General features: G+C 39.7%; 1 protein-coding gene across 1 annotated transcript in view; it reads right to left on the bottom strand.

Annotated features, from left to right (window-relative positions):
* LOC122558281 (peroxisomal trans-2-enoyl-CoA reductase) overlaps positions 1–25,276 on the bottom strand; it is a 34,613-nt gene extending 9,337 nt beyond the window's left edge. The window contains exons 1-4 of the mRNA XM_043706680.2: positions 25,087–25,276; positions 6,726–6,833; positions 6,074–6,213; positions 1,640–1,736 (exon numbers count right to left, since the gene is read on the bottom strand). Of these exons, the coding sequence (XP_043562615.1) occupies positions 1,640–1,736; positions 6,074–6,213; positions 6,726–6,833; positions 25,087–25,174 (433 nt within the window). The 5' untranslated portion in view covers positions 25,175–25,276. The remainder of the gene's footprint in view (positions 1–1,639; positions 1,737–6,073; positions 6,214–6,725; positions 6,834–25,086) is intronic.
* Positions 25,277–25,573: the final 297 nt, after the last annotated feature.

Genomic DNA, 25,573 nt, shown 5'->3' with positions numbered 1-25,573 from the left:
GCCGACCTCCATCTTGATCATCATCACTGGGCCAGAAAAGTTCAGTCCAATGAAACTGCTTTCTTACCATTTCCAATCCTTGCATGGTATGTGCTGTAATTAGGTTGAAAATAACTTTTTGGTGCAATATGTAATTTTCCCTATTCATTATTGTACAAAAGAAAATTAATGTGTTTTGCTTGTCACACTACAATGATACAGCATTTGTACTCAGTCTGCAAGAAACACATTTAGAAGCTTTTACAACAAGGGCAAAGTACAATAGATGCTAGAATACTGGGAAAATGCTCAAGCAGAATCTGAGGAGAAGGAAAGAGAGAGACATTTGAAGCCTGTGTCTATTCTGATGGAAGATCTTAGACAGGAAACATTAACTCTGTTTCTCTTTCATTAGCAGCTGGTAGACCTGCTAAGTCATTCCAAAATGTTTTGCTTTTATTCTTGTTGCTGTTATTAAAGTAAATCATACGGGCACATTAGTGGCAATGAGAAAGTATAGCTGTCAGATGTTTAATGCATAATATTTATGAAATAAATTGGTTGATTGAGATGCTTTTTAATTATTGGTTTTGATTGTCTATGCACTTGGAAAATTGGGAATTCTGCTGAAAGCTTCAAACTAACCACACTGCGAATTGGTTTACACCCTTTCCTCAGGCATGCTGCTAATACCATCATTGGCCCTGAATGAGATAGAAGAGAAAGTGTAGGCACAAAGCCAGGTTTTGATTTTCATCCCTTTACAAATAGGTGCACATAGTAATGTTAAAAAATCTAAATTTCTCCCAGAAACCCATGTATAAGGTCTGCTTTACGTGACCCTTTTAAATTATTACATAGAAATCAGTAAGGTAACTCAAAAGGATACAGGTAATCCCAAATTGATTTTTTTAAAATTAGTTCTTCTGTGGAATGTGAATTTTGCTGCCAGTTTTATTGCCTAACCCGATTTGCCTTTGAATGTGAGTAGCTTGCTATGCCATTTTTGGAGGGCAGTTAAAAGGCAACTATTGTATTGTGAATCTGGAGTCACATGTTGGCCAGACTGGTTGATATACTTCCTCAATGGACATTATTGAACCAGATCGGCTTTTATCACAATCACTAATAATTATCATGGTCACTATTTCTGAGATTAGCTTTCAATTCCAGCATTTATTCACTGAATTTAAGTGCCACCGGCTGCTGTGATATTTGAGCCTATTTCCCTGCTATGTAGGCTTCTTGTTTATAGATCCAATGGTATAATCATCATACCACATCTTTCCTCAATCCACTGCATTATCATATTGTGGTGTTCAATATTAATGTTAGGTGTCTAAATTGTGGAGTGTCCCTTCTATAGTTCATCTCCCTTTCACCTTGATGAGCACGTTTGCTGGATTTCTTTAAAAAAAACTATTCATGCAAACACACCCTAAAGTTCTTTGGAACAGTGGAACTGCAATCATGAGGAAACTATAGCAGACTCAATGGTTCTACCATTAAAAAAACATTTTATTTTGTAACTGGGATATAAACTTGGAATTTCAGCATGAGGTGAATTCATAAGATGACAAAGTGGGAATTCCAAAAATTAAAAAAAAAATGATGCCTTTAAATGTTGCCAGTTCCTGGAGATAGGAGTAAATGTACTCACCAGTTATAAATGTGTATGATCCATTGTGGTCATCTTTAACCAAAGGAAAGAATGCCTTCCAAGATGTGAAAGTACTTATCAGCAGTGTGTTCAGAACCTGAAGTATAAAATATGTGCAAATTTAAGCCTGAGTTTATTGCACAGTGCAATTTTCCAATCATTTTCCATTATTATTCACAACATCCATTCCTTCCGATGGAGACTGTCATGAAATTTACATTGGAGGCAAGTGGACATTCCAATATTTGATTCCCTCATGCAAAATATGCACAAGGTAAGGCACTCAAACGAAAATCTACGAAGCAATGACTGATCCTCTAGCTTTCTCATCCTAAGTGATTAGATTACTTACAGTGTGGAAAAAGGCCCTTCGGCCCAACAAATCCACACCGACCCTCCGAAGAGCAACCTACCCAGATCCATTCCCCTACATTTATCCCTTCACCTAACACGATGGGCAATTTAGCATGGCTAATTCACCTAACTGTGGGAGGACACCCAGGGAGAACACCCAGAGGAAACCCACGCAGACACAGGGAGAATGTGTAAACTCCACACAGACAGTTGCCTGAGGCGGGAATTGAACCCGGGTCTCTGATGCTGTGGAGACACTGTGCCACCGTGCCGGGCACAGCCTTTGGGAACCTTTTGCTCTTACACAAGTTCTAAAGGAAAAGAAGCTGCTTTGACTGTGTAGAAATTATTCATGATTAAAAAAATCCATTATGATTGCAAATTATTAAAATGAATCAAAGGAATTTAACTTTCATGCCATGTGCAAACTGAACAAGAGGAGTGAAAATGGCTTCGGGGGTGCAATTTTAAATCACAAGTGGCAAATGAACACCTCTTCTAAATCATGAGAACCTGCAAATATACAAATCATACTCTAATAATGTCAGCTAACTTGCTTTATTCGCCCAAAATTGAACCAATAAAATGTAATCTCCTAATTTAACACAACCTCTGAGTGGAGATGCAATGGTGGAATTCTCTCTAGACCAAGCGTGCAGGGAACAGGAGACAAAGGTGGAGGAAACACTGCAAGGTGAGTGTTTTCATCTTTTAAAATCTTCTCATGGACCAAAAGGTGTGGGACTGCTGCATTTTTCTACATGACAATACCATGGCTCTCAGTTGCACCAGGTTTTCTCCCTCCATCAGGATTCTATTCACAAAGCACTTAGCTTGCACTAGACACTGTGAGCCTGTACTCCTAGTTGTTGTGGTTTGACACTTGGTTTTAAAAGCTGTACAGTGCTTTCCACCAATAAGTTTGATCAGAATTCTTTCTTGCAGTTGTTAGGCAGTAACAAGGATATACAACTTTTAAGTGTGAAAGGTTTATGAGTGAAGGAATAAATTGTTCAACATTTAAAAATAGCACGTCCCAAATATTTTTTGTCAATAATATAACATCTAGCTCAACTAAAAAATCAGTTTGAAACCATAACTGTTCAGAATTGTCAAACTTCAGCTTTGACGCTGCTGTTTTTTTGGAACATGGGATGATTGTGTTGCTGGCTAGGTCAGCCACCATTTATTGCCCATCCCTAATAGCTAAGAGTCAACTACATTGCTATGCGTCTTGATTTACATATAGGCCAGACCAGGTGATGACACCAGTTTCCTTCACTAAAGGACATTCGTGAACCAGATGGATTTTTATGACAATCAACAATGATTTCATTATCATCATCTGACAATCGAATTCCAGTCTTTTGTTGAATTTGAACCCAGGTCCCCAGGGTGTTACCTGGATGCCTGGATTAATAGTCCAGTGATAACGCTACTAAGCCATCACCTCCTCACCAGTGTATTGGCAGCCATCTGATCGTATACTTACTCTCAGTATTTCATGTTCCTTAAATTTTCATTGGTATTTAGTTACAAAATGAAAAATGCTTTGTGGGTGATAAAAAGTTAATGAGAAACAAGGTTTCATGTAAACATTCTGACCAAAGTTAGATTTTTAAATGCAGCCCTTGGCTGATTCACATGTTTCAGGAACAGCCACATAAACCATTTGCTGTAGTCATTGGTGAAGGTGGATGGTGAATTCACTTATCAGTGACCTCAGTGAAAAGCTACCAAATATCTTGTGGGCTCAGCACATTGATTTTCTTTATTCTGATATAACCTTAAGTTTGCCACAATCTGTGGCAAATTGCAGGCAGGGTAATCAGCCAGTCAGTTTGAAGAATTCTCACAGATATTAAAGTAGGTAATCAATAATCTCCTTACTGGCATAAAATTCACAAAAGAGAAAGAAAACAACAACAAACTACCATTCTTCGGTGTCACAGTAAAGCGAACAGTCTGTGGGGATCTTCAAACCAGCATTTACAGGAAAACAACACATGGAACAAATACTGAACTACAGAAGTAATCATTCCAACACCCACAAATCAAGCTGATTAGGACATTGGTTCAATGATCCATCACACACAGCAGGACCGAGGAACTACGCAGAGCAGAGGAAAATCACCTATACAGCATTTAAGAAGAACAGGTACCCGATAAACACAGTGCACCGATTTCTCAGCAACAAACCTAAACAAGCAGACCAAAATGCATCCAGAATCCCTCACCAATCTCTTCCTACATCAAAGACATATCAGAAATGACTGCCATTTGGCATCATGGTAGCCCACAAACCCACGAACACACTTAAACAGCAGCTAATGAACTTAAAAGACCCTATACAGACAACAAGCAAAACAAACGTCATTTACAAAATACCTTTCAAGTACAGTATCACACACTATATTGGACAATCAGGCAGAAAACTAGCCACCAGGATAAGTGAACATCAACTAGCCACAAAAAGACATAACCCACTATCACTACTATTCTTGCATACAGACGAGGAAGGACACCACTTTGACTGGGAAAACACATCCATCCTAGGACAAGCCAAAGAGAGGCATGCACGAGAATTCCTAGAAGCATGGCATTCCAATCGGAACTCTATCAACAAACACATTGGTTTGGACCCCGTCTACCACCCTTTGAGAAAAAGAACTGAAAATGACATCATCAAACACCCAAAGAAACCTAAACACATCAATAGAAAGCAGGACATAACACCAGCGCTTCACCAGAGGCTCACTGATGATGTTACCCAGAAAGGTAACGAAACGTCTGAAATTGAACCTTCCAGCTCATCAAGCAAACTCACATCTAGTACCTCAAACTGAGCTACAAAACTTTTCAAACATCACTCAGAAATGAAAGGCATAGATTTTTCTACACGTTTCAATTATCTTACAGGAAACAAAAGTAAAGATTGGGCCAGATTATTGCTTTAAAAAGTGTAGCAATTGTCAAGTTTTCTTCTAAGGAAATGAGACTCCACTCTGACAAACGTTTTTCAGCACTGGAGAGACTGTTCACAAGGAATAATGTTTACTATGCTGTTAAACATTCAGTAAATCTCATTCAACAAGGTTTAACATTTTTGGTGGTTTTTTACAGTGAAAGAGAGTGCGTAAAGTGTTGACGTTAACACAGATCCAGTGCATTGATGTGGTTTATATATGTGAAGATTGTACACGATGGAGAAGCAGAAAATCACTGAGAGCAACTTCTCAATTTTCAACTATTACTGAACTTGTGTAGCTATATGTGGTTCTCAATTTAATTCCACGCTAACAACATGATGGCACAGTGGTCAGCACTGCTGCCTCACAGCACCAGAGACCCGGGTTCAATTCCCACCTCAGGCAACTGTCTGTGTGGAGTTACACGTTCTCCCCTTGTTTGCTCTGGTTTCCTCCCACAGTCCAAAAATGTGCAGGTTAGGTGAATTGGCTATGCTAAATTGTCTGTAGTGTTAGGTGAAGGGGTAAATGTAGGGGAATGAGTCTGGGTGGGTTGCTCTTCAGAGGGTTGGTGTGGACTTGTTGGGCTGAAGGGCCTGTTTCCACACTGTAAGCAATCTAAAATAAACAGTTTTACTATCATACGAAGTTCAATAGAGAAAAGGAAAATAGAATATGTGGCATATTACAGTTACACCTTTCAAGAGTCCAAATTCAATTTGTACCTAATGCTCAGAATAATTAATATTCTAGTAACCGGAGGTCTGGCTTAACAACAAAACCATGTGCAGTGAAGCAGCACTGCTGTCTTACATGTCAGAAGAATGCATATTTTGTAACTGGCTTCATTTCACCACATGATATCAAAAGTCTTATTAGCTGCTGGCTGCAAAATTCTAAGATTCTTAAAGGTGAAAGGGAATATATTTTAATTGGTGTACACAATACTGTAATATCTTTCTCTCCAGCCTTATCATGATGCTGCTTGGACCTGTTACAGGACAGGTTTTCAAAGTTAGTAAATCATAGACACAATAAAAAAAGAGTTCATAATTGCCAGTTGCAATGCACTTCAAAAGCCTTGGGTTTGAGTTATAATTCTGACACTTACCCTATTCAGTTCCTCGACTGTTTGAGTGTGTGGAGGACCACCCTGCCACCAACTGAACCCCAGAGATGACACTATATCTGTCACTTTCCCAACAGCCTGCAGTACTGCGGTTTTAGCTGCTTCTGCACCCTCTTCGGAACCTGAAGTTGAGGCAGTGCAACAAGTGTTACAAATACTCAGGGAAGCATGCACAAAATTCCTCAACTTTCAATCTTTACTGAAATATATAACGAGGATATAATGCCTATAGTCTCTTTACTCATGCTTCAATTGAAACCAGACATTTTTATTTATTAATACTAAAAATTCAAATTGATGAAAGGACAGTATGTGCCAATTTATATTAATGGCAATACTATGTAAAAATAATGGGGTGGCAATTGAAATTAAATAACATTGTGTAGAATTTACAGCAAAACAAAAGGCCACTTGACCCAGATGCCAGTGTTTATGCTCCACATGAGCCTCTTTCTGCTTGTATTTATCTAACTCCACCATCGCATCAAATGAGATTCAACTGCACCAAATTTTTTATTCAGACTGTATTGAATTATTTGACCTCTAATTTCTCTTTTATTCTTTCCTCATTAAAAGTAGAGTAAGAGTATATTTTATGTTCTTTTTTAGTTACTGTTCAAAAATGATACCATACCAACATCTCCAATCAACGTAAAAAGCCTAGATCGAGTAGCAGCTGGGACAAAGTGTTTCAGTTTTTCCAACCGGGCTGCATCTCTGGATATGACTACCACACGGAAGCCTAGGAAATCCAAAAAGAAAAGGAAATTTAACAATAGCAACACAAAAATATCCCCTAGACACCAACACAAAAACTTCTCTTTCAGATGGGGGTAGGCAAATAAACATTCTTCCACCAACTTGAATGGAGAAGGAATTTTGGATGAGTGATAGCAAGTTTTTTCCAGTCATTACTGTCAATTCTGCCATACTTCATGGAGAGCTTCAAAATGTCTTCACAGAATCTTTTTATCCTCCCCAGGAAGGTGGCTCTTTGAGAGTTAAGGAAACAGATAACAACTAACCCAACAAAATACATTGTACTTGAAGTCCTAATGATTTAATGATGATTTGGAGCAGGGGCAGAGAAGGGCAGAAAAGGAAGCTAAGCTTGCAATCTGGATCCCTTGGCATCATGGAAAGTCCTGCCCCCCCTGCTATATGTCCAAAGGTTGGCAGGTTGAGAATCAGCCTGTTCAGTCACATTAAGACCCACAGCAGAAACTAATGACCCTGGCTAAACATCATCCTCAAATCAACAGACAGTTTAGTTATTTATTTATTTACGTGTGTATTTTGTTACAACATACAGAGAAAAGTCACCACTCTAACACCATCTTAAAATGCAAATATAAACCAAAACACAGAACACAAAAGACAGAATAAATAAATTGTGTTCAATATTACAGTCCTTCTTGTTAAGTGCTTCGTCATGGGCCAGGGGCTAGGTCTCCAGCCACAAGTCCCCTTCGCTGCATTGGTGCTGCTGGAAAAGTGTTGCCACTACTTGGTGCTATCTCCTCTCCACCAGCACCCCGCCACGAGAAGTAATCGTTGGATCTTGCTAATGCTTCAGGCCCACCTCACCGATGCAGTCACTACTAATGCTGCCGGGTCTGGCAATGGACTCAAACTTGCCTCCATCGCTGCTTCCATGACTCTGCACTGGACAGAAATGCTGCTGGCAACCTAAACTCACCTCCGCCACAGCAAGGCTAGGACCACATTGTCGATGTAGAAGTGTTGAGCTCCCTCACCACCCCAAAGCCATTTCCACAACCAAGCTCCTCAACAAGTAGTAAGCAAAAGAACAAAAAGAAAACAAATGAAAAGAACAGTGGATAGAGCAAATGAGCTTCGTGCTCAGCAGTCCTACTGACACCAGGAAAGAATCTTGCTCAAGCTGTATAACTGGAAAATGTTGTAAAATATGGAAGAGTTTGGTTCTGTCTCAAAATAAATTCCTAACAGATGCTATTTGGGTATCTGACACTACAATGGCAATCTTATTGAAATAGAGCACAAGGAGGACTCATTTGAAAAATGTAACTGAGAAATTTCAGCAGTTAACTGGAAATTTCAGCTAGAAATTGTTGAGTCAGGGTAAATGGTGTTTTGCTTTTCAGCCTTTTAGAAACAGCATATCTGGTCTTAGGATGTTTACTCATGCAAAATATCCTTTTCTCCTTGTTTGCGACTGTTTTACATTCAGAAGGATTGAAGCTCACATGAAAGAAATTAAAAAGGTAAAATGTGATGAATTCATGTAATTAAGTTTTATGAACCATAGAAGTCTGATGGTTCTTGGACAATATGTATTCCAAAAGATCATTTGCATGTTTTTGGTATTTTGTGCTGGTCATGTATAAGTTGGTTGCTGCATTACCTACTTCATCAAATGTAACCGTATTTTGAAAATATTTTGTACGAAGCATTTTGGGATATGTTGAGAATGGTGAAAGATGTTGTGTAAGTATCTTTTTTTTTGGCACCAAGAGGCACTAAATACACATTGCTAGTAAACATGTTAAACTAATTAGGAAAATACTCTTGTATTGTAGTATGATTATAAACAAATATGTGAGCACTGCACATGAGCAAGCAAGTTTATCTGTGTCAAATTAATGTATTTGTATGAATTACTGTTTTAATAATTGTGTTTCAGCCTTTTTTAGCAGATAAACAAATTATATATGAACATACATAACTGCTTATTATTGTCATAGAATATGGTTTGACTCCTATATACAACAAAACTACTGCTGAAAACCTATATCTGAATCTGATTGGACAAAGTGTGATCAGCTGGGCGGTCCTGTTACAAAGCCTTTCCACTGATTATATGGATTCCACAAGGAATCAGTGATCTGCTATACAAGATTAAAGCCCATAAAGTGAGTCTGAATACTTAGTCATGATTTTATCCCAAGAGTAAGTTTTTCTAAGCCTCACAGGCAAAAGACTTTATTACGTCATGCATTTAGGCACAACATATTAAAAAAAATCCATTTTCAGGAGACATGAACATGCTTTCATACAGAACCTTATTACATCTTCAAGGTGTTCAAAGAGCTTCACAACACAATGTCCACATTGTTATTGTGAAATCAAAAAACCAGAAGATCTCTGAAATAGCAAATGAGAATAGAAACTGATAAAGTAGAATGGGTAAAAACAATGACTGCAGATGCTGGAAACCAGATTCTGGAGTAGAGTGGTGCTGGAAAAGCACAGCAGTTCAGGCAGCGTCCGAGGAGCAGGAAATCCGATGTTTCAGGCAAAATCCCTTCCTGATGAAGGGCTTTTGCCCAAAACGTCGGATTGTCCTGCTCCTCGGATGCTGCCTGAAAACTGCTTTGCTTTTCCAGCGCCACTCTACTCCAAAATAGAATGGGTGCCAATCCTGACAAACAATAAGTAGACCGTCACTGGGAAACACTGAAGATCACGTTCAGATTTTAGGAAAAATATATTTAGCTAAGTGAAAGAATAAATTAAATACTGGTGAGCCTCCAAGAAAAATAAATTAATACAAATATAAATTAATTAAATGTACATTCAGTACACAGACAGAGAAGAGTGTGAAGAGAAAGAATATCGCTTGGTATTTATTTTTCCTAAAGGCAAAAGAATAATTAGGAAGGCAAGGATGAGAAAAGGAAAATTAGGGGCTTTGTAAAATTACTTTTGTGGAATGTGGGTGCCCTTGGCAATGCCAGAATTTATTGTTCATCCCTGACAGTCCTTGAACTGAGTAGCTTGCCAGGTCATTTCAGAGGACAGTTAAGAGTCTTGTGGTGTTATGGTGTTAACCACATTGTGATGGATTTGGAGTCACTTGTAAGGCAGACTAGGGATGAATGGCAGATTTCCTTCCCTCAAAAGGGCATTAATAAACCAATTTATTTTTAGCAAACATTTGTGATAGTTTCGTGGCCACCATTACTGATATTAGATTTTCTTAAATCCTAGATTTACTAATGGCATTTAAATTCCACAACAAAAACAGAAGTTGTTGGAAAACCTCAGCAAGTCTGGCAGCACCAGTGAAGAGAAATCAGGAGTTTTGGATCCGGTGACCCTTCCTCAGAATCCGGGCCGGGACCCAAAATGTTAACTTTGATTCCTCTTCACAGATGCTGCCAGACCTGCTCAGCTTTCCCAGCAACTTTTGTTTTTGTTTCTGATTTACAGCATGCACAGTTGTTTTGGTTATTATTTAAATTCCACAAACTGTGATTAAGAGATTTGAACATGTGACCACAGCATTAAATCTGGCCCTTTGCTTTACTAGTTTATCGACATTATGATCACACCACTGTCTTATCACGACTGAGGAATAGGAAAGACAAGATAATGCCAGAGGTAAATATAGAGAGATGACAGAAATGTTAAATCATCATTTCATTCAGTGGTCAGTATGGAGGTACGGTAAATAGAATGACACCAAATGATGAGATGTGTATAAAACAAGCATGGTTATTTTTATTTTAAAATGGATACATTGAATAAACATACTCAAGGAATATAAAGCCTCTGATCTAGATGGATAGCACAGATAAATTTCAAAAGAATCTTGGGACAGAGTAACAAAGACATTGCTACACGTATTTAATAACTTTAATAGTTGTAGTGTTAGTAGATTTGTCGATAGTTAACAAAATTTCGATCTTTAAGACAACAGAACATGTCCAAGGAATTATAGGCCATCAACTTAATATCAATAGCAGACAAATAACAGAACCATGCAAAGGACAGAATAGATGATGTGGCAAGAAAATATAATAATGATGAATAATTAGCATGGATTTCAAAAGGGAAAATCTTGTCAACCAAATTTATTTAATTTTCTCAAAGAGCTAACAGCTAGATTACCTGATGGTTATGCCATAAATGTGGTTTACCTGGATTTGCAAAAGGCCTTTGGTAAGGTGCCCCATAATGGTCTATTGAATCGGATTAGAGAATATGTAGTCAACTGTTATGAAGATATGTTGGCTAAAATATTTATAATTTATTATTTGTACTGGATAGATCATGGAATTTTAAAAAAAAAATTAAAACAAGATACATTAAAATATTGCATTTGTGAAGAATACAAATTGCTTTTCAGAAAATGCAGAGTCCGCAAAGCTTCAAGAGTTGTCATGTGACCCACTTCTCAGGAGGGTACTAGATTTTTCATTAACTGTTGAAGAGAAGGACTAGCACAGGACAAAAGGAAGTCAGCTTTATTTTCCTCTTTTTTTTAAACTTCTCCCAAAGATGAGCTTTTGATTTGAAGGCACTCACAATCTCCATTGTTGTAACCTGAGACTTCTTAAGGGACAATTCTGAATCAAATCTACTTTCACCAAGAGAATGAGAGAATTACCACAACGACAATTGCAGAATTACTACTCCAGTAACAAACTCCGGTACCATCAGCTACTATATGGAAAACATCTCTTCAGCCAAAAACAAATCTTTATACAAACCATGAATAATTCACTTTCTTGACTTTTCTCGGTACTTGACAAAGTTTTAAGATCTAACACGCTGCAGAATTTTGTTTTTATTTGCTTGGGGTCATTATGTGTTTTGTTTTTGCAATAATGGGTAGTTTGGTATAATTATACATTTTAAACATTGTGTTAATATTTTTTACATCTTGAATTAGTTTTGGAAATAAAACCTAATTCTTTACTAGTTAACCTAAGGAATTTGACTCGTTCAGTTAGCGTCATGCGGCATAGAAACAGACCTTCAGTCCAACTCATCCTTACCATCCAGTTATCCTAAACTGAACTAGTCCTATTTGCCTGTGTTTGGCTGATATCCCTCTAAACCTTTCCTATTCATGCACCAGTCTAAATGTCTTTCAACTGTTGTAATTGTACCAGTCTCCACCACTTCCTCTGGCAGCTCATTCCATACATGCACCACCCTCTGAAATGTTTTGATAGAGTGAAGACAGAAAGGATGTTTCTTCTTGTGGAGAAGAACATAGAGGCTATCATTTGAATTCCCTGTTAGATTCTTTAGGAAACCTTTCTTCACAGACAGTACCACAGGAACTGGTTGAAGTGAATATTATATATGCATTTAGGGAGCCAGAAAAGTAAAAGAAAGAGAAGGGAGTAGAGGTTTATGAAGATGGATATAGATGAAGATAGATGAGAAGAGACTCGAATATAGCACAAAAATCAGCCAAAAGGCTTGTTTCAGTGCCCTGTGCACATGAATAAGATCAATGACATGTTGATTGCCCTTTTATGGTCTTGGCTGAGGAAGGGATTTTGGCTTGGGGAACTCATTGACTTTCTTCAAATACTGCCTTAGGAACTCTTCTATCTGCCTGAAAGATCAGAAAAGGTCTTAGTTGAGCATTCGTGACAAAAGACTTTCCTTTGATAGTGTTTGGACATAAATAATCACATGAGTCTGGTACACTGACACTGACACTGACATAAACATGAATGATGAATATGTCTACCTTAATTCTTCTATTTACTTATTTAACAAAGGTGTGATCCAGCAATTTTCAATACATCAAAGCCTCTGCTAAATAATGGAGAGAATTTCAGACACACAAAATGAGTGCTCATATCTATTATGTCATAATCTCAGAATTTATGGCATGAAATCAACTTTGCCATTCTTTTTTGAAGCCTCTAATAAATCAATGTGTTTGGAAGAATGGAAGTTCAAAACTTCACACAATGACCTGTAATCAAAGTCTCTTGAAAAACATTGCATTCCTTGATTGATCCTGTTGATAATAGATTTAGACTGACTGGATGTTTTCAGTGAAACGGTTGATAATTACAACCAAACATTAATCAACACCTGGCCTGGCAGTCTTCGGCTCAACCTCAAACAGAAAGGCACCTTGAAAGCCAGAGTTTAAACAACTTTACCGATGTGACTGATAATTATGCAACCTTTGTCTCAATGTGAAATAATTTTACATGATACTCTTGGGAAGGGAAGCCACTGAAAAGTACAAATACCTTGTCTTTAAGTCAGTGAAACACTTTGTAAACAGAATGCAGCTGCAAACACTTCTGTGCATTATAAAAAAAAATTCCAAACTGACAAGCACTTTTCAAATAGAGACATGAAAATTCTGCATTACGTATTTATGGCACAGGGTCCAATCAAAGTAACAGCTCAAATATTGTAACATTATTCTAATTATTCTTGTGCAATGGTAATCGATTTAAGTGAAATGTAATCTTATTAATTAAAGAGTGTTCTCAAGGTCTTACAACACCAGGTTATAGTCCAACAGATTTATTTGGAAGCACACTAGCTTTCGGAGCGCCTCTCCTTCATCAGGTGGTTGGAGCAGCGATCTGAAAGCTAGTGCTTCCAATTAAACCTGTTGGACTATAACCTGGTGTTGTGTGATTTTTAACTTTGTACACCCCACTCCAACACCGGCATCTCCAAATCTCAAGGTATTGACGGGAATGACTTTCGTCACCCTTCCAACTTTGAAGGATGATGAACACAGAGCAAAGAAATCCATTTCAGATGTGGAGTGTCTTCATATGAAATAACTTTACTGATGCCTGAAGACACTAATGCTTGTGTGCCACACATGAAGCTACCAAGTCTTGTTGTGGGTTGTCATCTTTATTTCTAATGCCAAGCCACTGGTGACGATGGTGATGCAGTGCAGACAACAGAAGTCAGTTAGTGACTCTCAGATGCAATATTTGATGTTTTGGGCCTACTTCTCACAGTTATAAGACTCTATGAAGTGGAGCTTTCAGCATCTAAATAGCCATCTGATTCCAGATACCTCACCATTGAAAAACTCCTTGGATATGAAACCAAACAGGAGAGTGTCCAAGCCATTGAAATGTGCCAACAATATCAATAGTTCTGCTAATGAACTTGGCTGCCATATTTGTGATTTTGCCATGCTGGAATATATATCCACAAAGCACTTTGAATAGCAAAGATCAAAATTTGTTGAGTCTCTTTTCTTGAAAGCTGTTAAGTCATCCCTGTTTTACAGCTGTACAGCAATATGCTGAGAACACAGACCTTAGATATCATCAGTTTGATCAGCTTGATGTTATCCCATGTGCAAATCCTGAGTTGATCAGCTTTCTTCATGTACATGCCAAGTTCTGCATTAGGGCATGGATTGTCTGTCACTATGGACCCAAGGGGGATGCAAACCAGATTGAGTTCTGTTCATCGGCCCATTATTAATTATATAGCAAGTGATATTTAGAGTGCTCACATCGCCCAATTTCCCATCTCATTAAAATGACAAACAACTCTTCAGAGTTTAAGGAGAACTATATTTAGATATTGAAAAGATTGAAGTTTCTTGCATCAGAATAAACAATGGATTTTCATTTCAATTTTCATTATTTTTAAATTAACAACTAATTTATAACCACAGAATCCTTTTGGGTTCACCAGACATTTGACAATGTACCATTAATTACTAATGAGTCTTGAAGTGTCTGTGAACAATGTTTTTGTATTTTTGTATTTAAAAACTTAGAATCCAGGATTGGATGATTCATTAACCCACCCAGACCCTTTCTAATACACTTGATGTGAAGATGCCGGTGTTGGAGTGAGATGGACAAAGTCAACAATCACACAACACTGGGCCATAGCGCCACTCCGAATTTTTGCAGTTTCAAATAAACCTGTTGGACTATTACCTTCTGTGGTTTGATTTTTGACTTTTTCTAATACAGCAGTGAAATGATTGAAATTTGGCAAGTTCAGTGAAGTTATTTTTCCTCTCTATTCATGAACTGCCTTTCATGAACAGAGTACATTACACAAATAGTTATGTTCAGAAAATAAAATCATCATAAGGTATTGAACCATTGGAGGAAGGCGGCACCCTTTCCTGATTCCATAACCTTAAAATTCATGGTATGTTGCTGCAGAGGTAGATGTGTAATTAGAGAGGTCTTATAACCACCAGGCTGACCTGGCAGAGGCCCTGTCCCAAATACTACAAAGATGCCGGTTCCACATCGCTTACAACACTTCCTGGATGCTGACCTCACTGAAGACAAGGAATTTCAGAACAGCTCCCTGCCACTAACAGTTGCAGGTGAAGATCCTGATTTCATTCAAACTGTGAGAAATTTGGTATTTGCCACTTCCCTGTACAATAAGTTGATCTGTTTTCATGTGCTGTTCCAGAACTGTAGCTGCCAAAAAAAAAGGCAGGGATCCAGTAGAACTAGGACTGTATCGGCACCATCACGTGCACCCACGAAGAGGTTGAACAGTTCATCAACTTCACAAGCACCTTCCAACCTGACCTTAAGTTCACATGGACTACCTCTGACACCTTCATCCCCTTCCTGGACCTCTCCAGCGACTGACTCAACACAGATATCGATTTCAAAACCATCCACTCCCACAACTACCAGGACTACACCTCCTCCCACATCCTCATGTAAAAATGCAATCACTTACTCCCAATTCCTCCATCTCTGCCGTATCTGCTCCCAGGAGGAATAATTCCACTCCTAAACATCCTAGATCACCTCCTATTTCAAGGGCTGAAATTTCCCCTCCCACGTGATCAACAATGCTCTCCAGTGCATCTCCTCCACTTCCTGCACATCCGCCCTTGAACCCCACCCCACTAACCGCAACAGGGATAGAACCCCCACCCCGGTCCTCATCTTCTACCTCATTGATCTCCAGATACAGTGCATTATCCTCCGCCATTTCTGCCACCTAGAGTCAGACCTGACCACCACGAATATATTTCCCTCCCCACCCCTATCTGCATTCCACAGAGACCATTCCCTCCATGATCGGTCCCCACCCATCACCAACCCACCTTCCACTGCCAGTACCTTCCTTTGATACCGCAGAAGGTGTAAAACCTGTGCCCACACCTTCCCTCTCACCTCCATCTAAGGCCCCAAAGGATCTTTTCACATCTGGCAGAGATTTGCTCACACATCCACCCACCTCATCCAATGTGTCTGTTGTTCGCGATGTGATCTCCTCTGCATTGGGAGGGTTTCAAGGAACATCTCTGGGACACATTTACCCAAAATCCCCACCACCCTGTGGCCGACCATTCAACTCTCCCTCTCACTCCCCCAAGGACATTCAAATCCTGGGCCTCCTCCACCACCAAGCCACCCAACTACTGGGATCCTTCAACCACACAGCATCAACATTGACTTTACCAGTTTTAAAATCTCCTCTCCCCACACCTCATCCCAAATCCAATCCTCCAACTTGGCATCATCCTCTTGACCTGTCCATCTTCCTATCACTTTCACTGCTACCTTCCACTCAGCCCCACCTACACCCACCTGTTTATCTCTCGGCCCCTTTCTCCCTCCAAAATCCTGATGAAGGGCTTATGCCTGAAACGTCAACTCTCCTGCTCCTCAGATACTGCCTGACCTGCTCTGCTTTACGAGCGCCACACTTTTCAACTCTATCCATAAAATGGCAACCATACATCAGCAGTTTCTAAGAACTTGTAGCAAATGTAGGATGCAAATAAATTGCAGTCATATATGAGAACACCAACCAATTTATTCTTTCCCACATCCAGAAATGCTCAGACTAATTGTAATCAATTAACTCAGGTTTGAGAAATGACTAGAGATATTGCTATTAAAATGACTCAGTATAACACCAATTATATCAGTTACTCACTGAAATATTGGGAACTCCCTTTATGTTAAACTTGCACAATATTGATATTTGGTATCCTCTGATATAGCTGGCACAAGTTTTAGTTTAAAATGGATAATTAACCTGCAAATCTTATCTGGATATATTTCAGCTTGTCTCAGTAAAATGTCTGTTTCATTGTAATCAGAAGACTTGTGTTTTAAGCTCCACCCCAAGACTTCTGTTAGTTATCACTTGAGACACATAACACTAATAAGAAGAGAATGTTACACAGTTGGAGATTCTGGCTTTTGGATCAAGTCTCTTTATTTACTCAGATGGAAGTAGAAGATCCATTGCTACTACTTGTAAGTCACTGTTTCATCCTGGAAGGAAACAGTAAAAGGGCAGGATTTGTATCTCTTGCACGTGCATGGAAAGATGTGTAAAAGGACCGTGTTCAAGAGATGATTGATGAGCAGACATGTCTCTCATAGGAAATGGTCTTTTCAGAACGTGGGAAGCGGTTGGAAAAGTATGTCATGTGGTGGCATCAATCTGGACTTGTCAGAAAATAATCCATTGATGTGAAAGATGGTGGAGTAGAAGTTGAAATCTATAGAAACCCAAGTATGATTCTGGGAAGAAGGGAAAAGTCAGAGCAGAAGTCTGGAAAATTGGATAGACCTGTTCAAATACAATGTCAACCATAATAACAAGGAATCCTCAAATGAGGAAAAATGAAGCTACTGCAGAATGCTACAAGGAGGCATTGTCAGGAGATGGAGAAACTGTGGTGGAAATGGAGAAACTGAGAGATTGAAATAACATCCTTACAGGAAACAGGATGGAAGGAAGAGTAGTCATGACAACTGAGAAATTCAGTGACTTTATAAAAGACATTGGTCGACAGTCTATCTCCAGAAATCAACATAAAAATTTTGAGGAAGGGAAGGGATGAGTAAGAGATGGACCACATGAAAGTATGGCAAAATTGGAAGAAAAGTTGATGGCTTTTCCAGTTTAGTCACCACTATAATCTGTACTGTTCTAGAAAAAGTAGTATTGGAGGGGTCCCAGGTAAGTCTAGAAAAAAGAATATTCCAAGTATGCCACACAAAGGCAGGGATAGCTGGAACCAATACAGGTTCCCCTAGCAACTGCATTTAGATTGAGGAAGTGCAAGGTTATACTAAGTTTACTTAGTATTTAATTCCCTGAAAAGAATATTTAAATAAATTGACTTTGATTCAATGTGTAGTCAAGAAACATTGTATCTTTAATCCTCTGGCCAACAGCATACAAGGAGTTATCTATTGTGTCTCAATCTGAAAAAGTGCCTCTAAGGCTAATGTAAGTGATGTGGTTCTCAGGGGTTTTGTAAAGGGTAGTTTTTTGCTTAGGCCTGGAAGCTGATTGGGATGTGTTGGCAACATTGCAGAAAATTCTGGTTTATATTAACTTTCAGAATTGACAATAGCTCTAAGACCACATTCTCTAACTGAGAAGGATTTTAATCTACATTAATGTTAGAGGAGTCACTTCCTGACACAACCACTGCTGATATTTTCTAAGTTTCTCTTTTCTAACATGGCAGCTATTTCTCACAGTTGATATTACCACTTAATCACTGTTTTAAATTATTTAAAGCGGATGATGACTGGGAATGTTATTTGGATTGTAAACATTCATTTTTCCAAAATGGACCACAGTTAATCTACCTCTTTTGTGACAGAAAGGTAACTGTCTAACTCTAGAGTGTCTATGTAGGTGAATTGTGTTAAGATATTCTGACAAGAAACAGTAACCACTTGGATTAGATAACTCAAGACATACAGCTTTAGTCTAATTCATTCCTAAGATATTCATGTCACTAATAAGACTAGGCTTAATTGCCTAATCTTTTTTGCCCCTTAAAATAAGGTGGAGGTCCTTCTTTCAGAACTACTAAAGTCTGTGTGATGAAGATATGTTCACAATTCTGATATTACTAAATTTTCTGCTTCATAGCACTCCTTCAAAGTTTAGCATTGTTGTAAACCCAGAGGGAAATTCTTTTGACAAAAAGTAATGTATTTCTGAAACAGGAGATCAGAACTCAAAATAGACAATCCTAAGGTTCTGTGCGAAAGCCATCTGTAACTTTAGACTAAAAAAGTATCACTCACATTGGGTGGACCCCACAGAATTCGATACAAAGCAATTTATCAGTATAGCTGTAAGGCCAATGTAAAGACTAGTTTATCTTCTAGTTTATCTAGTTGGGATCATTTCAATCTGACACAAATTGACAAACGTCAGTAGTTCAGAAATTTCAAATCAGAGAGGTCCAAAGTTTAACAATTTTGGAAACTGAAACCGACACCTTGTTATCATATTTGATCCCAAGATGATCTTCAAACATCATGTTCACATTATCATTAAGCCTGTCTTTTGCAAGCCTGTCCCTGTCTCTGCATCAGAAATCCTTATCTGTGCCTTTCCAAACCTAAAATCCTGGGGAAACAATGCAGTCCTGGCTATACTCCCAAATTCTACTTTCAATAAATCAGATATCATTCAAACCACTGCTGTATGTATCTTAACTGACATCAAATGCCATTTCCTGATCACCCTCTGCTCACTGACTTTTGGTCAAGTGACGTCTCAATTTCAAAATTTGGACCCTTATTTTCAAATCACTTTGAGGCCTTACCTCTCCCTGTTTCTATGTCACCTCCAAACCCACAACCTTCCAAGATATCTGCACTTCTCTCATTTTGGCATTTTGTGCATTCCCAGTCATAATTTCTCTACAACTGGCGGCATTGTTTTCAGTTGCTTAGGCCCCAAGTTTTGGAATTCTATTTTCTTCCTTTAAGATACTAATTAAGTCAAGCTTTTCATTGCTGCTGGAACCCAAACAATTGACCCATAAGCTGGGGGATTCACTAACTCAGACATTTGCAGGATGCCCAGACATATCCTATAAGGCTCCTACAGTTTTACGCAGAAACTTATATTCTTTGAAAGAACATGTAATAACACCGGCCCCCAACCCCACCCCCCAACAAGAAACTGCCCGAAATCAGGAGAGTCAGCTGCTCAGCAATTTCAATAAAATTTCAGAAAATCATCAGTTTTTGAGTAGTGCCACCAAGAATGGCCACTGCTGGGACTGCACCAGAATCAAGAGCACACCATGGAAGTAAGCCACATTTGCAAACAGGTAAGTAAGCTTTGGGAGTGCTGGAGGCAGAGAGACAGGCTCTGGTGAAGTTTGGTGAGCCATTGCTGCTGGATTGGCCCTCCATGTTCCAAAAAATTGTCCTAATAGAAGACCCACTTCACCACTGCCAGGGCTAATCTGTCAGTCTTCATGTGCAGAGAATAACCTGCCACTGCAGGTAAAGAATCAGCAGTGATGTGAAGAGACCCTTAATTAGCTTCTGGATGACAAGGCTGTTCTGTACCTGCTTCACCGCTGGTGAAATGACATGATAATGAGAAAGTGACAGGCACTCCAAATCCTGTTATTCTATGGTCAATATCTACCATGCCTTCCAACTCATCCTAAAACAGATTCTCAAAATGCAGCTTTGTGTCTGTGCAGCACAGGGTTTCCAAATTCCTGCCTTGTCTGAAAGTCTCCCAGAAATGGGGATTGACAGCTCAGTTGCTACTGCAAGTGACTTGGGAGACACATCTTTGCAATGTCAAGAGAACTCACCTGGCAATTACCACTGCTGCATTTAGAACTTACGCAGGTTAGGTCATCAACAGTTTATTTACTCTGGTGCCTTGCTGTTCGCAACTTCTACTGAGGCAGTCACTTTTATTTCAGTATATGGCAACTTTGTAAAAGTAGTGGCCTTTGTGGAATGGAGTTATTTTCCCAGCATCAATAGCAGCACAGATCCTGCTCCATTTCTGAACACATCTGCAACATTTGATCTCAGGGATACAGCAGATTTTCTGTCACTACAACCGCTGGACAAAACATTGTCCATTCTACAACAGCTACTGCCACTTTCAGGCTTGCCTTTGGGACCTTTAACAAATCCCCATTGCATTTCCCCTTTTATTTTCTGCTACCGCCCTATTACTGGTATGTAGAAATCTGAGAAACACAGTTCTTTATGGATGTTAACAATCTGCTGAAAGTGGGGGATATTTGAAATGAAATGAGTATTTAGTCTGCGTGTGAACAGAGCTGAAAACTAATGTGCACAAGGGAGTTTGCAAAATACAAACTGGCTTCCTCTCTGAAGTTTGAGTTTACTTGTGAAAATAAGGAGCAATGCTTAACAGATCCAACAGTAGGAACAAATTTACAAAATAAATTCAATACATTCAGAGCATAGGATCGTCCAGCAATATCCAAACTGGAAGATGGAGCTACATTTCCGTTCTTTGCATCCCATTCACCTTCAATTCTCAGACCTCCTGACCTCGTGACCTCTGGTGCAAAACCACAAGCAAAAGCCCTGAACAATTGAGGGCCCAAGTGTTAGAGAGGAAATGCAACATTTGCAATCTGAGGGAAAGTGTCAAGTAATTGGATCGTCATGTCATTGACCCTCCAAGAATACATTTAATGAATGTTGTCAATCTTAACAGTGAGACATTGGAGTATTCCATTAATTAGAGATGATGGAATTATGGCCTTTTGCAGGACAGAACTGGATTTCAGATTTCTAGAATAGTTAAATATTATAAGGGAGGAGATATCATGAGATCAGTATGTATATGTGAAAAATCAATTTATGGAGTGAGAAGATGGGGAACGTTGTCAATCTGGCAGGAGTGAAGACAGATAATCAACTTTCCATTGGTAGATGTGGCAAGTCTGATTGATGAAATGAATGGATTGTGATAAAAATTCCAGTTCAGGGTTGAACTCACTGAATTGAGTTCAATTGGGCAGCCAGAAAAGCTGATAAGCATGTAAATGAGGATGAGCACTGGCTGTGCAGTGTGATTGCGGTGTTGCTGGTATCATGCTGGAGGAAATTGAATCTCAGTTAGTACTCGACATCAAGCTCAAAATTGCTCATACAGCAACAGATGTCAATGATAGTGGGTGAGGAATGAAAGCTGTGTGATAACAGTGGTTGTAAAGACAGTGGCAGGAACTCAGTGTTGTGTGTACAGACATTAACTTTGCTATTCCCAAAATGAAGCTGGTATAATGATCTCACCAGGAAATCCAGTTGGTTATGTAAATAATCTTGAAGGGGTGAAAGGTGACTGCATGCAGAACTGATTTTTTAAAAATAACTAAGTTAATTATTATAATCTCTCCCCATATTGTCAGGTTCAAGAACTGCCAATCAGTTCATACAACTATCTCATCAACAACTGATGTAGATTAAATGGCTGATATAAGAATAACCGTGAAAATGTTATTGTAAACTGACTTTTAACCTTTTATTAAGAGGAAGCATTGGAAAGGCACTTGGCACACAATTTAGGGCAAAAGTGAGGACTGCAGATGCTGGAAACCAGAGTTTAGATCAGAATGGTGCTGGAAAAGCATAGCAGGTCAGGCAGCATCCAGGGAGCAGGAAAATCGACGTTTTGGGCAAAAGCCCTTCATCAGGCAAAATCCTGATGAAGGGCTTTTGCCCGAAACATTGATTTTTCTGCTCCTCGGATGCTGCCTGACCTGCTATGCTTTTCAAGCACCACTCTGATCTGAACATAATGTAGGGAATTGAAATCAATCAGTCATCTTACCGTGGGCTGATTCCCAATGTAGTTTCCATGGTCTATCTCATAGAATGCAATTTTCTGATTAGTCAGGTAAACCTCTCTTTCATCTCTTATGTTATATCAGACACTTCAGCTGGCATTAATGACACACTGCCTGAAGGTATTGCAGGCCTTACTACAGGCTGGGTTTCAAAGTTGCCTGCAATGAATGGCTTCACCACATTCCCAGTGTGATGCCCCTCAGTTCCAGTATTTTAGATTTTACATCAGTCTGGATTACTATTGGTTCGTAAAGGAACAAATGGTTAAATTGTCATACTACTTTGAGTAACTAACGGACCAATGAAAGAATGTGGCACAGGCCCAAACAAATAAATCTGTATTTAAAAATAATGCACAGGAGTTTAATAAAGGAACAGTTATAATCTCTTAATGTCTTCATCCCTCTCAAATACATTGCCTTTTGGAATCCACCTGTAATGGATATCAAGTTTTACACATCTAATTGACTGTGACCTGTTACTGATTTCCTTTAATTTGGTGCCCCTAATATTTTATTCAACATATAGAGGTAAAGCTGCCATAGTCCCTGAGGGCTGCTCTCTCAGGGACAAATGGTGGTGCTTTAACCTAAGGGCCATCACACCTGAAGTCAGGAGAGAGGTTGAGAAGAAGAGTTCTTCCTCAGCTAGTGCAGGATTTGAACCTATGCTGTTGGTTCTGCTCTGTAATCACAAACTAGCCAACTCACTCACCTCACACCAACTCACAAGTAATAAACAATAAAGAGCGAAAAGTCCAAAGCATGGATAAACCCAGCAAACCTGGCAGCATCTGTGGGGATAGAAACAGTTAAGTTTCGACCCCAATATCATCCTTCTTCGGAATCTCCGTTTCGGTTTCTGGTTTATAGATTGAAAGACCTTTTTGTGGATTGCCTGACAGTACAGGAATTGGGATTAGAGTGGTGCTGGAAAAGCACTGCAGGTCAGACAGCATCGGGGGAGCAGGAAAATCGACGTTTCGACAAAAGCCCTTCTTCAGGAAAGTACAGGAATTGGTCGTTCACGAAGGAGCAGAAGGTGAATCTAAGGGGCATTCACCTTCACCTGAGTAACTGGTTTCACAAAGTGCCGCAGACTTGACTTTGTAACGCCTGGAACTGAACTGAAGACTATAGCAAAATACCTTTCATCTATTAAACAACGATCGTTCGCGAAAAGCTGCACAAAACAACGAAGGAGCGGAGCTGGTCAAGTAATAGTAAGAGATATTTGAATGGCCCAAATAAATTAGATTTCCCCGTTACTTTCTTCCACGTAAAGTTATTACTCTTACATTCCTCCAATGAGATGTGTGGACTTTTTAGTTGATTTGCTCATCCCATCAAACTGAAACTTCAGGTTAACAAAGTGCTGGAACCATTGCCTCAGAGCGCTGTGTGCGGTGATTCGGGATCACAACAGGATTCAGCTACACATTTAGAACAAAAATAAAAGCGTTGGGAATTTGCCCTTTTTGAAAAAAAAGACCACTGTTACCAGGCAGCGTTTACTCTTTTCTTTGGTCCTCTTCGAGCACAGGTTGGCCCTGTGCTAACTAATATCCTGCCTCTCTCTTTCAGTGTTGAATTTAAATTGCCTTCGAGGTCAATAAAAACACTGAAACAATCTGAAGTGATATTCCAACAACGGAGGGATATCAAGACCTTAGAGACCATGTGGAAGAAATGTAATCCTGATACCAAGAGCGGAGGGACCGAACACACTGGCTTTGTACCCTTAGAAGAGGAAAGGTTAAGAGGTTTGATAATAAAGCGTTTGACATTATGAAGGATCGATTAAATATAGGGATAAAAAGCAATCGACATTGACAGGAGGATTGGCCGGGAGACCCAGATGTAAGGTAATTGGAGAAAGAACCTGAGGACATAGGGACAGAGAATGCTGGAGAGACTGAGCAGGTCTGGAAGTGTCTGTGGAGAGAGAAACAGAGATATCGTTTCCAGTCCAGTGGCCTTACTTCAGAACTGAAATAAACCTTGTTTTAAACGGAGGTTATCTGAATACACTTTCTGAGAGTGCTGGTGGAGCCAGACTCTTTCCGATGTGAGTTGGAAACCCACAGGAGGAAGAAAAAGTTGCATTCGTCACCTTTCGCTACCATTCCCTGGCAAACGGAAAGATACAGCCAAACAAGGACTTGATGTTAGTCACTGTTGTAGTTAGTCACTGTTAGTCACTGTTGCAATATCGGAGTCGGGCAAACCAATGTGAATACAGCAGGATCCTACAGTGATGTGGTGCCCTGTTTTGGTGATGCTGATTGAGGGGCCAGGATATCAACAACTTCTCTTGCTCCTTAAAACCACCCCCTGGTTTAACACGAACAGCAATACAATCATTGGACAGCTCTTTCAGAAAGCTGACAACTTCGCGATGGGCCGAGTGGCTCCCTTCTCGGCTGCCCAGTTAAGCGAGGGAGTGTCATTCTCACGTTGCACTGCTCTCGGGAAAAGTCAGCTGCAGGTCACCTTGATCCTGCCACTATAAGCAGCTCTGACAGAGGGTAGCGATAGTGTGCGAATGGAAAGCCGAACCGACTGCAGATGGGTGGCCGATGAGATACGTGTCTAAGTTAAAATGCTGCTATGCCTCAGCACCCGGACATTTGGCACCTACCTCTCTCCAGCAATACCTTGACAGTTCCCGAGCCCACCGTTCCGGCTCCCCCCAGCACAAGGACGGTGCGGTCTCCAGGAGGGCTCATTCTGGGCAAAGCTGACAATGTTGGAAGTTTCTGGGAGTGAAATGAACACAACCGCGAGTAAGGAGACGGTGTCTTTTCTTATAGGGGATTGGGAGGGGTGTGTTCCGCCCTCCCCCACATGGACATAACGCTCCTCCCTTCCATATCACAGCCAACATCTCAGAACACAAGTCAACGCCAGCACTACAGCGAGCTCTCAAACCCCTTCCCCTGACAGAGCCGGGTAGGGGTGAAACACACGCACCAGTAGTTTATGGGTGTCCCTGAGAATGGGTAGGGTCGTATAAATGTTGAACAGTGTGGTGCTGGAAAAGCACAGCAGATATAAATGTTACATGGTCATATGTTGGAATGACTGCCAGCAGGATGTTTGGTGAAATGTCCCGATTCGAAACTGCT

Source organism: Chiloscyllium plagiosum, unplaced genomic scaffold, assembly GCF_037043375.1.
Source record: "Chiloscyllium plagiosum isolate Xiang-an unplaced genomic scaffold, Cpla_swu_hap1 HiC_scaffold_17, whole genome shotgun sequence".
NCBI classification, from domain to species: domain Eukaryota; kingdom Metazoa; phylum Chordata; class Chondrichthyes; order Orectolobiformes; family Hemiscylliidae; genus Chiloscyllium; species Chiloscyllium plagiosum.
This window is presented reverse-complemented; position numbering and strand designations above follow the sequence as displayed.